This window comes from Castor canadensis, chromosome 2 (genome assembly GCF_047511655.1).
Source record: "Castor canadensis chromosome 2, mCasCan1.hap1v2, whole genome shotgun sequence".
Lineage (NCBI taxonomy): Eukaryota > Metazoa > Chordata > Mammalia > Rodentia > Castoridae > Castor > Castor canadensis.
The window spans coordinates 32,656,424-32,669,073 of record NC_133387.1 but is presented as its reverse complement, the minus strand read 5'-3'; the positions used below and the strand labels follow the sequence as shown (position 1 = coordinate 32,669,073).

The 12,650-nt window shown below is 35.7% G+C and overlaps 1 protein-coding gene across 1 annotated transcript in view; it reads left to right on the top strand.

Moving 5' to 3' along the window:
• Cped1 (cadherin like and PC-esterase domain containing 1) overlaps nt 1-12,650 on the top strand; it is a 248,918-nt gene that overhangs the window by 50,215 nt on the left and 186,053 nt on the right. Inside the window, exon 4 of the mRNA XM_074064410.1 lies at nt 3,443-3,549. Within this exon, the coding sequence (XP_073920511.1) occupies nt 3,443-3,549 (107 nt within the window). The remainder of the gene's footprint in view (nt 1-3,442; nt 3,550-12,650) is intronic.

Here is a 12,650-nt window from a genome sequence, read left to right as displayed (position 1 = left end):
ATCATAGTCAGTAGAGTACTGTGTGGAATGAATGAGTTAATATAAATACTTGGAATGATACCCAGCAGATTATAAGGAATCAAGAATTATTAGCTGTTGATATTCTTATTGCTACTACTTCCACTTTTTTTTTGGCCTTGGAACCTAAATCTTAAGTATTGTTAAGAGCAAGGTGAAATCACACAGACATCTCTTTCTTCATGGCAGAAAAATCTAGGGAGCCACCATCCAAATTGGCCAAGGCCTGAAATTTGATTTCTCAGCTCTTTCCCCTCTAATGTCAACCTTCTAGGGGCAGAAGAAATGTACCAAAAAGACACAAAGTAAGAATGTTTGCCCCAATGCCCAGAAAGAACCTGTCCTAGGTCATTTACCACTGTGGCAGCAGACCTGAGGTAGGCTCATGTGGAATGAGATTGGGAAGGAAAAGAGATGAGATCGGCCAACATAGTAGTGGCTTTTGGGCCACCTGAGAAAGAGACAAAACAAAGACAATGACTGGACCACTCTTGACTTTTTCCAGACTGAGAGGAAGAAAGATTCTAAGAGGCCACACATCAGTTCTTGTCAACTTTAACTCAGCCAACAAAATGTGTGTGTTGAAATGAGCTTCCTCAGTCTTGTGGAAGAGCATACCCAAATCTCGACATCAAAGGGTATGTTCAGACATCTATGACCAACTGAACAAGTTATCGATTTGCCTGAAGTCATCTCAGTAAAATCAGATGAACCCATTAAAGATAAAACATCAAATATCAATTTTACAAATGACCAATTCATGGAAAACTGATGCACCAGAATTTTACACCATGTCTAAGACCATTTGCTGTTAGATGCAAAGCTGCCTCAGTGTTACAGCCAGGTGGAGAACATGTGCAGAGCTGAATCCAGTCTTTTGCTGCCTTGCAGAATATGGACCCTGTGTTACCAGAGCTTCCAAGTTTTCAAATGAAAGCAAAAATCTGGGTTTTTATGTGGATTATGTTGATATTTGCATTTTGGCAAATGCTTAATGCAAAAACACAACAAGCATTATGCAGGCCAGATTCAGCCCATTTGAAGGTTGGACTTGCCTGTGTGCCCCCAGCTTGATCTCTGCTGGGGATCATGGATGTTTGCCTGCTAACTGGTCATGCTTTCAGCTAGTGGAATGTGCTCCAAAGCCCCATGATGTAGTTATAAGTTTGCTGAGGTATAAATCTGTATCACAAATGCTCCAAAGCTAACTTCTGAATATGGTTTGCTTAGCTAGTACATGTGCTTTGTTTTCTGCCCAATTTTTACATTTCAACATGGCTTTTTTTTAAACCAAATTTAAGTACATAATATCTCTCTTAAAACAAAGATTTTTCTTTAAAAAAAAGAAGGAAGTATAGGAATTGCAAGAGGGAGTTGACTTCTATCTAATGTCTGAGACAGAAACGTAGAGAAAGGAAAAAGATTTACTGAATGTTTATCTGATAAGTAGAGGTTTGAGAGGCTGAGATAGAATTCCGTGAGGGTAATAAAAGTTTTGAGAGGAACCAATTAGTGTTTTTGGACTATGATAGCAAGAATTAGGGAAGGAGTATATGAAAACATTTCAAAATTTCAGTTGTACTTTATTGCATCTTAAGAAGGAATTTATGAGCTGGATGCAGTGGTTCATTCCTATAATTCCAGCTACTTAGGAGGCAGAGATCAGGAGGATTGCAGTTTGAAGCCAGCCCAGGCAAATAGTTCGAGAGACCCTATCTCAAAAAACCCCTCAAAAATGGACTGGTGGAGTGGCTTAAGGTGTAGGCTCTGAGTTCAAACTGCAGAACTGCAAAAAAAAAAAAAAATAAAGAAGAAGAAAGAAAGGAATTTATGGCCTACAGAGTATTTTTTATTATTAATTTTAACTTAAAATATTAATTGAATATTTTGGGGAGGTAAGAGTTCACCCTTATAAATGCCAAGAAACTATGTGATTCTTTATGTTTCCCTAAATTCTTTTTTAATGTTTTAGATCCTCAAATAGATTGCTGAGGGCATTCGCTGTCTCATCTTTTTTCTTTCATATTTGTAGTACAATGTACTACTCACTGAATGTTCTTAATTAATTGAATGGTTTGAATTATTTAAATGTGTCTTCCAGTTTTAAACATTTGTGATTTAGGTGTATTTTTCTTTTTGTCTACTGTGTGTGCCTTCCGTAGTACCTTAGAGGAATATAAAGTATACTGTTTTTAAGGCCCAAACAATGCAGAACTTAATTTGAAATTCCTCTCTCTTTGTATATCTTTATCTTCTTAAAATATTTAGTTGGGAATCTTATGACAAGAGGTTTCTTCTAGGGTTTTAATATTTCCTGAGCTAGAAATGATGTAGAATAAAACCAGTCTTTGCGTTTCCATTTGAACCCAAATCAAAAGGTTTTGATTGAAAAAGTCATCTGCACATTTAAAATAAAGGATTAGAGAATATACATTTAAAAAACAAAAAAAGAACAGAAATGTAAAGTAAGTCCTGTTAGGGAGAGGGCACTACAGAGGAGTGGAGGGTGAATGGAGAGGCTGAAGGACTGCAAATATGGTTGATGTACTCCATATGCTTGTATGAAAATAAAACAGAACAAAACCTGTACATACATGTGTACAGAATACTTCCACCATACTCATCCTCTGACCCCCTTTCCTTATATCTCACCCCCCACCCCGCATTGATCTCCACCCCCCCAGACAGGACCCGTTTTGCCTTCTTGTTCTCTGTTTTTGTAATAAAAAAAAAAAAAGAAATGGCATTTTTGTTTGTTTAAGATAGCTACACAGAGTGTTTCATTTTGACATTTCCATGTATGTATGAATTATTACACAAATTGGTTCATCCCTTCTATTTTTCTCCTTTCTAACTTAGTCCCCTGTTATGGTGATTTTGACAGGTTTAAAAATTTCATATTTATTCTTGTATAGGAAGTACATCAACCGTATTCACTTTTAACTTCCTTCATTTTTGTAAGAAGTCTTATAAAAGTATATTTTAATGTTTAGATCTATAAAAATAGTGATAGCATTTGAGCCCAAAATAAAATATTTGTTATTTCATCTTTTAATCATTTGATTTCACAACCTTCTCCTGTCTTTAAAGACTTTATAATCTTTTTTCCTTTCACTCTCCAAATAAGACTTTATATATTTATAAAATTAGTAACACAAAATATTCTAATTTTAATCTTTTAAAGGAATTTTATAATGTCTCTTCAGATAACTGAATTTTCTCCAAAATACAGTATTAAATTTAAAATGTTAAGCTTGTTAAATTAGAAAAAGTTGAATTTTGGTTACTTTGAATATTGTTTGTTTCTTAAAACATTGTTACTTGTGTTTTAGGATTTCAATAATCATATCCTATAATCTAAGGAATAAATGCTATCCTTAAAATATTTGATGGAAATTGTTCTTTAATACTTTTTTGCTATTAGGAGATTTGGAGTCTTGGGATCTGCTTATTTGCCTGCCTTCTAGGAAAGCTGATGGGAAACCCTGCTTATCCACAGAGGACATATGCCAGCTAAGTTTACATCAAAAGGTAAGCATTCTCACAATTTGCATAGATTTTATCAGATATTAACAGTGGCACTTCATGGTCCATAATGCTTTGTAAAGTCTTGAAAAATTAAAGCTGTTATCTCTTTGAAAAAGTTTCCAGCTGACCATGAATGTTAGTCTGCTTTCAGTCACTGTAACAAAATACCAGAGAAAATCCTTATAAGGAGAAAAGATTTATTTTGACTTACAGTTTCAGAGTTTCAAGACCATGGTCACTTAGCCCTGTTGCCTTTGGGCAAGGCAGAATATCATGGCGGTGAGTGTGTGCCAGAGGAATCTATTCAGCTCATGGCAGCCAGAGACCAAAGAGAAGACGGCAAAGGGCCAGTATTTCAATATTTCCTTTAAGGGCAGGCCGTCAATGACCTAACTTGCTCCAACTAGGCCACAATCCTAAAGATTCTATCACAGACCCAGACTGGCAACCAACCTTTAGTGTATGAGCTTTGGGAGCAGAGTTAGGATTCAAACCATAGCACTAGCCTATACACTTCACCATAAAATGGTGAGGATTTGATAGGATCTCTACCAGCTTCAGCTGCTGTCAATACTTTTGTTTTACTCAATAGGACTCCAGCTTTATCTAGAATTCCATACATATGGAGTATGCCTTACTCTGGCCATTTCCTCATTCAAAGTAGCGATGTCTTTATTTTTACATCATTGTTCTGATTTCCTCAGATTTATTAACTTTAAAAACTGGCATTCAGTAGTCACTGTTTTTATTATGTGAACTTTTGTAAATGCTTTTAGAAAAGTTAATGTAAAAATTATCCAATGTCTACAATGTGTTGATCACTATGCTAGATAATTTATATAGTGTTGATACCTTTAAGTCTATGAGAAAAGTGCCAAAACCATGTTACCTTTCAGTTCCTATTTGGAGTTGTAGTAGCCTAACCTGATTACTCAGTGTTTCTGTAATGACCATCTTCCTTTTGCTACCTCTTCATTCTCTTCACTTTTGGGCTGAGCACACACATTTGGGTCTCTTTGTACATCTTTGGCCATTCCTTATCTGTTTTTGTTTATTTGTTTGGCACTGGGGAATCAAATCCAGGGTCTCTTGCATCCTAGATAATTGCTCTCTGAGCTATAATCTAGCCCTTCTTTTTTTTTTTTTTTTTTTAAGCATTTAAAAATTTTTATTCATTTATTCACATGTGCATACATTGTTTGGGTCATTTCTGTCTCCCCCCCCCCCCCCCGCCCCTTTCCCCCTCATTTCTAGGCAGGTCCTGTTCTGCCCTTATCACTAATTTTATTTTTTTTTCCTTATTCTTTTATTATTCATATGTGCATACAAGGCTTGGTTCATTTCTCCCCCCTGCCCCCACCCCCTCCCTTACCACCCACTCTGCCCCCTCCCTCTCCCCCCCCCAATACCCAGCAGAAACTATTTTGCCCTTATTTCTAATTTTGTTGTAGAGACAGTATAAGCAATAATAGGAAGGAACAAGGGTTTTTGCTGGTTGAGATAATCTAGCCCTTCTATGTTTTCCCTTTCTTTAAATGGCCATGTTCTCTAACACCACTCTCACATTTCATCTACCATTTGTAGTTGAGGATTCTCAAACCTACATCTAAAGTTTGTCCTAGGTTTCAGCTTTGCATTTGTTTGAGCACTTTCCCTTAGATGTCCTATAGACACCTCAAACTAAGCTAATTCATTGTTGGCTCATTGTATTCTCCAGCAAATTTGTTTCTGTTCTTGCTTTATGAGATCTACAGAACTTCTGTTCTGTTGGTTATAAGCATGATAAGCTACTCTGTCATCTCCTAAGATCACAATCTGGCCTTCATCTTTGAGTCCTTCCTTTTTTTTGTGAGCTACATTCTGTCAAAGCTACTACTAAAGCACTTAACCCCTTGAATATTCCTCAAGTCTGTTATCTTCACTATATACTTACTACCTTTATTCTGGTCAGATCATTAGTTCTTTTTCCTGGATTATTGCTAAATCCTCTTCACTGACATTATTGAAGCAAATATTTTGCCTGTGAAATCCATCTTGCCCTGTTCTCCTGTTATCAGAAGAAAAATATAAGATAATGAAGTAATCTTGTTATTCTTGTGTTTAAAATCTTGAATAGCTTCCCATCCACTCTAAGATAAAGGCTTCAATATTTGCTGTGCCTTAGCCTTCCAGCAGAAAACAAATACCATACTCAAAAAGGGCAAAATGAAGAGAAACTAATGAAAGAACTACACAGATATTTGAGCAGGCTGAAAGTCACACACACACACAAAAGGCTGTGAGTCACCCAGCCACTAGCAATATCTTAACATTTACCCCATGCCTGGTCTTAAGAGAGGTATGTAGAAGGAACAAGATATCCAGAACCTAATGAGAGCTGAAATGAAGGAAGAGATGACTATGGAAAGGAATTGTAAGCTTAGGGAAATGTAGCTTTTGCCAAATTACAAGATTTCAGAGAGGGGGCCGTGGAGATAAGTACCCAGATTCTCTCCCCTTCCATCCACCAATCTCTTGCCACTGCCTCCCATTGGTCTAAGCCAAGCTAGTGCAAGGGCAGTAGAGTCTCTGTGATGCCACCCATAAAAGTCAGCCTCCTGGGAACAACAGCAAAGGAAGGGTCTGGTGGGGAAAACTGAGACTACTTAGCACAGTTAAGTAATAAAGGTTCTCTGAGAATGGCTTCTGCCTAACAATACCCTTCTCTTATTTCCTTGCAGCTTGGGTATACAAGTGATAGTAAACAAAAATGAAAAGATCAGTGCTGTTTTCTATCATATGCCTTTTTTCTTATTTTTCGCCTGCCTGGAATACACTTTCTCAGTTCCAAGAGAGAATTTTTGTCTCATTTATTAATATTTGAAAATATCTGGAGACATTTTAGTTTTGTCACAACTAGGAGACAAGATGTGCTATTGGCATCTCTATGTCAAAGTCTTCTTCTTCTAAATATTGCATAATGCTCATAACAGAGAATTACAAAGCCCAACATAATAGTATCACGACTGAGAAACCCTGATGTATTCCTTGGCCTAAAATCAGTGTTTACATTTCTTGGGGCTCTTTTGCCTTTCCCCTCCGACAGACTCCCATAATTCCTTATGTAAGTCTTGAATTTTGTATGTATCATATTATTTATCCATTTTCTTATCATCCACAAATACAAGCCAGGCTTTACCAGCTAATGAGGACATATGAGGTCGCACAGACATTAGTGTCAGACCAGCAATGCAAGTCTTCCTCAGAAGCTTTTCCTTCTATCGCCCCAAAATGTATCTCTCACATTCCTTTTTTAAGTTTGAAAGAGTTTTAGAGTTACAGAAAAATTGCAAAGAAAGTACAAAGTTTTCCCATATACACCTCACTGAGCTTACTCTAATGTTAACATCTTATACAACCATAATACATTTATTAAAACTAAGAAATAAACATTGATATGAACTATTAATTATTTTATATATTTTTAAACATATGTTCTTTACTGTTGCAGGATCCAGTCTAATATCCTTCATTACATGGAGTTTGAGTTCTTTGTAGTCTTTTCCAATCTCTGACAGTTTCTCCATTCTTCCTTTTTTTCATGATCTTGATATTTTGGAAGAAAATTCATTAAGTATTTAGTAGAATGTCCCTAAATTGGTATCACCTAATTTTTTTTCAGAATATTATGGATTGTTTAAAGGAATACTATAGTTCCTTTCTCAGTATGAAATGTCAGGGAACACATGATGTTTGTTTTAGTGGTGACGTTAACCTTCATCATTTGGCAAAGGTGGTGGTTACTGGCTTTCTCCACTGTATAATCACTATATCCCCACTATAATTAATAAATGTGATAGGTGATGATACTAGGACTGTTGTCATAGTTATTTTCAAGACTATGAAAACATCCTGCTTCTCCTCAAACTTTTTGGCCCATTCACTTTAATATCCAGGAATAGATATTGCCCACATTAATTATCATTCTGTTCTTCTAATAGTGGTTTTCTATTTCCCTTATTCCTTGTGCAATTATTAATTGGAATTTTTCTGTAAGTAAGAGCAGAAATCAATTTTTCATAACTGAGCTCCTTCTATTTAAAAATAAAGTCTTACATGAGAGAATTATTGCCTTAAGGATTACTTTTACAATAAATTTAGACTAACACCATCTATCAAAATAGAGGCCACAAAAACTTAATGCCTTCCTTGCAGAATGTCTCAGTAATATTACTGTTGTTTTTATCAAGTTATTCATTCGTTTATTCATGTATTTATTTATTCATCTAACCCTTTATTCTTTCTATAATATATGTATATACAATTATTTCAAATTGTATTGTGTTGTGCTATATTGTCTTGTAATGTATTGTATAGATCCCAAGAATATAGCAATTAATAATGCAGACAAAATCCCTGCTCTTGGGGAATTTAGAAACTTTAGGGAGATAGGGAAAGGAAATATTCTAGGTAAAAATATGATACATTAAATGGCAAAAACATTTTAATGACAAAAAAAACCAAAGTGCAGCAATATTGGGGTATTAAGTTTTAGATGAGATGAATGGGTCAGATTCCACCAAAAGAGTGATATTTGAGTCTGGTCTGGAAAACAGGGAGCTTGCCATGCCAGTGACTGTGGTAATGCCACAGATGTAGAGGAAAGAACCAAATGGCACATTGTAAAAGGAGGATGTCATGAGTGTTTGAGGAACACAAAGAGTCCCACTTCACTGGAGAAATCTGAATATAGTGGGAGGTGAGGGCAGAGATGTATGGAGTCAGGGCTGTGATGAGAACCATGACGTTTATAAAGCCTATGATTTTTATTCTTAGTGAACTGGGGGTTGCTTGAGTTCTCTTTTCTTTTTTCTTTTTTTTTTTTTTTTGGTAGTAATGGGGTTTCAACTCAGTGCTTCACACTTGCTAGGATGGCACTCTACCACTTGAGGCACTCAGCTAATTCTTTTTTGTGTTGGGTATTTTCAAGATAGGGTCTTATGAACTATTTGCCTGGATTGGCTTCAAATAGCCATCATCCTGATCTCTGCCTCTGAGTAGCTAGGTTTATAGCCATAAGCCACTGGCAGCCAGCTGTTGGAGGTTTTTGAGCAGATGGCTTGAGTCCATTTGCATTTTTCTAGGATTGCTATAATAGCGGCATGGAGATAGGTACCCAGTGAGCAGGGATCAAAGCAAGGAGACTAGTTATTGCAATAACATGGGCCTGAGTGGAGGGTGACTTGGACTAGCAGAGTAGCAGTAGGGTGGTGAGATATAGTTAGAAGATATGTTGAAGATAGAAATGATGAATATAAACTTACTACTATATGCCAAGCACCATTCAAAGTGCTTACACATTTATTTATGTGCCTTGTTTACAGACAAGCACACAGGTTAAGAAACTTGTCTAAGTCCTCAGAGCTAATGAATAAAGCAGCCAGGATTCACACTCAGGCAGTGTGATTTCAAATTTCTGTTTTCTCAATCATATGAGTAGAATTTTTCAAAATAAATATTTAGGCATTGAACTTCCATCCTACCATAATGAATATTCTTAAAGAATACATAAATCTTCAATGACACATGTAGATAATGATCACTTTTGAAGAGTGAATAATTTGAAGCTTTATGAACCATGACTTATTTTATGTGTATGACATAAATATTCGAAATAGAATTTGCCTCAAATTTGTTGTGAATATTGTAGAACTGTCAATGACTTTCAAATGAACAAAGAGAGGGCACCTCCTCAAATTAGGATTACTAATTGGAATAGAATTTTGTAATTTTAGGGTAGCAGATAATAAATACCAGGACTCTCTCTGAGCAGGAGACAGTAACATGAATTTAAAACCCATGGGTTGGTGTGATGCTGAGAGTGATGTGAAGTACACTATTTGGGGGAACACTAAGTTTAACAACTGGGACTCTATTTCATCTCAAACAGATGGGTGCTAGCATTTCAAAAGCAGAGGGATTCATTTGTAGCTTTACATATTTGTAGGATTAGCAGTCCCTAATCTGTTTTTATTACTTGGAACACTGAGAACTATGAAATGGCTATTGTAAAGCATGCCAGGGCATTTTAAGGTGAATTTAATAGCAAGATAACTGTGTATGAAAGATGGGGCAAAGAATTTTCTTTCATCGATTAGCTGGTTCTCCTAGTTTCTTGTCATTCCTTGCCTCATTGATGACACTGAACAGCTTTTAGAGGTCTGATTTTTGATAAAATAAGAGGCATGAATATTTCTACTGATACAGTGAGGGAAAAGAACAGTTCCCTAAGATACAGTGTGATGTGTGGGTCCCTCTTGATGTTTGAGGGGTCAAAAAAATTTCTCCTAAGTACTTTCTTATATTTCATAGCTCAAACTCAAATGTCTACTTTCCTTAATGAGTTAATGATATTACCATGGTTTTAGCATTTTTATTCATAAACACTTTCCAAAATGATTAACATTGTATTTTTGCTTTTGTTACTGAAATGTATCTCAAAAGAAGAATGTGCTTTTGTTTCTGACAATTTGTAATAGAAACAATTTAGGAGTAGATTATCACCAAGTAAGTTTGTGGAAGGTGTGTTGAGATGGAAATTCTTTTAAATGCTTACTCCCTTTCTCCCACTTTGATCTCTTAGAAATATCTCAGGGCATGAATGTCATTCATCATTTCATATGTGCCTTTCACTCTGTTCAGAAGAGTATTATACCAAGCAGTCTACATATAAACACACATATACATATATATAAACATTCAAACCTAACACAAGATTGGTATTTATTAAAAATGATTACTTGACTGATAATCATATCAATATAGGTTCATTCAGTGTAGCAAATATACCATTCCACTGAGCAACACTAATATTAGGAGGGTGTGCACATGTGGGGGCAGTGATATATAAGAAATCTATATATCTTCTACTCAATTTGACATAAATGTAAAAGTACCACTAAAAATAAAGACTATTAAAAATCATTGCTGCAAGGTTAAGCTAGAGAAACTCATCACATAAAAATTCAGTAATCCAGATTAAAATTCCTTTTATGGTGTTTTACTTGATGGTGATGAAAATATTATATATATTTTTAATATACATAAAAACTTAAGGCACTATAATATAGCATCACTAGGCTTAACAATCCAATGTGTAATATAGTCAATTTGTAATATCTATGCAATCCATGACCCTTGAGTCAACCTTTTCAACTCATTGTGCTGAGTTGCTCAGTTTAACTGTGGTTCCAGAGATGTATAGAGATGATATTTCTGGTGTGATATGTCACCACATTTCTATCATTTGCAAATCTGTGAATTCTAAAGAGCAAGGGGAGGAGTCATCAGGTGAGGAACTGGAAAATAGAAGGTAGAAGAAGAGAAGAGCTGCTTCTCTTGACTTGGCACCGATTTTCTGAAGCATGTTCTTTGTTGACCTCGAGACTCACTTCATCTTTCTGAATCCACACCTCACCTGAAAAGTCTTCTGAAATGATGTAAAGACCTACCTCTCTCCGAATGTTGTGCAAGCCATGGTCTGCCTGATCAGTAGTATCTACACAAATTCTTCTGGCCCATTTGTTTAGTTAGTGTCATCCACTGCACCATGTGTCTTGTACTCCCTTCAGCTTGTGCAGAAGAGGACAGCATAACCCGTGTGTGCTAAAACCAATGGCAGCACATTTACTTTGAACCCTTAGAGATGATTAGAAATGGACCCAAGCCTGTCCAAATCCTTTAATGCTGCTTATCTAGTGCTGGTTCTCTTTCTGGAATCATTCTAATAAAGATTCTATTAAGTCACTAGCAGCAGAGTAATTATTGCCTTAGGTGGAGAAAATGGCCAATTTATTGACTTTTGAAGCTTTTCACAGTCCAGTTTGAAAAGATACTTTTTGTGTTAAGAAAACCAAAGTCACCTGTAATGTGGGTTCTCCGTACTTTCTCCCTACTCTGCCTTTTCTTAAGAATTCTGAACTGAAGAGTCAGAGCTTCATACAAATCCTTATTTTCCTATGTTTAGTACCTGTTAGAATTTGAGAAATGTGGAAAACCCTCCAACTGAAATTGTGTGAAACTGACAGAGTTCTGTCAATTCCCAGTGCAGAAGAATGTAAGTGATTTAGACTTTTGTATCTTTGTAGACTTGACAAAATATATAGCACTCAGGGATGCTGTTAGCGCAGAAGCAGAAGTGTGGATTCTGCTTATAGACCTGGGCTGAAGTTTGCTCTTCCTCTAGCTATTCTTGGGGAAAAGAAAGTTTGCTGAGTAAGTGAATAGGGTTAATGAGATTGCAGATGTTGGAGAAGATTTAACCAATGCACTATTCCAAAGCATTTCATATGAATCATGTTTTAAAAACTGCAATCTATTATAGAATTGATAAAATCTTAGAGCAGAAGTAGAATTTAGAGACCAAAGGCTCTACATACTTTATTTTATAAATGAAGAAATTGAGAAAAAGAAGGAAAATGTGCTCAAGGTTATGATTCTATCAGGTGCCGAATTGTGACTATGAGTCAGTCATGTTGCCTTTTTTCTCCAACATGGATGAGTTCTTTTTATCTAGCCATAGCAACAAGACATAGGATAGAAACTATAACATTTATTAGGCTAGAGTGAATTAATTTGAAAGTAATCAAAAATGTCCCAAAAATGAACCTGATTTTCAAGCTAATTTATATAGATCTCTTTCTGTGGCTTCAGCAGGGTTTTTCCATATTTGGTTTTAGTTTGAGGATTTAGTTGATGACACCAATTGACCAAACTGTAAATTAACAAGGAGAGAATTCAGCTCATTTGTATCATTTCTCTACTTTAAGCTAAAAAAAAAAAAACAAACCTATATTTGAATTTATGACAACACTTATGGTTTTTCTTCTAATAACAAATTTCGGTTAAAATAGTTTTGTGGTAACTGGCTTTTATATTTAGAAGCAATATGCCCCTCAGTATAAAGAGAAGACTCCATATAAAGTTTTGAAACAGGTGTAATACTGAATCACCACAGAATCGCTGTGTAAATGCAAATCACAGATCGCTGTGGAACTTTGGAACTTAATTGACTTTGAGGTATACTTATGTACTATTTTTTGCAATGCAGATAACTTATAACTATG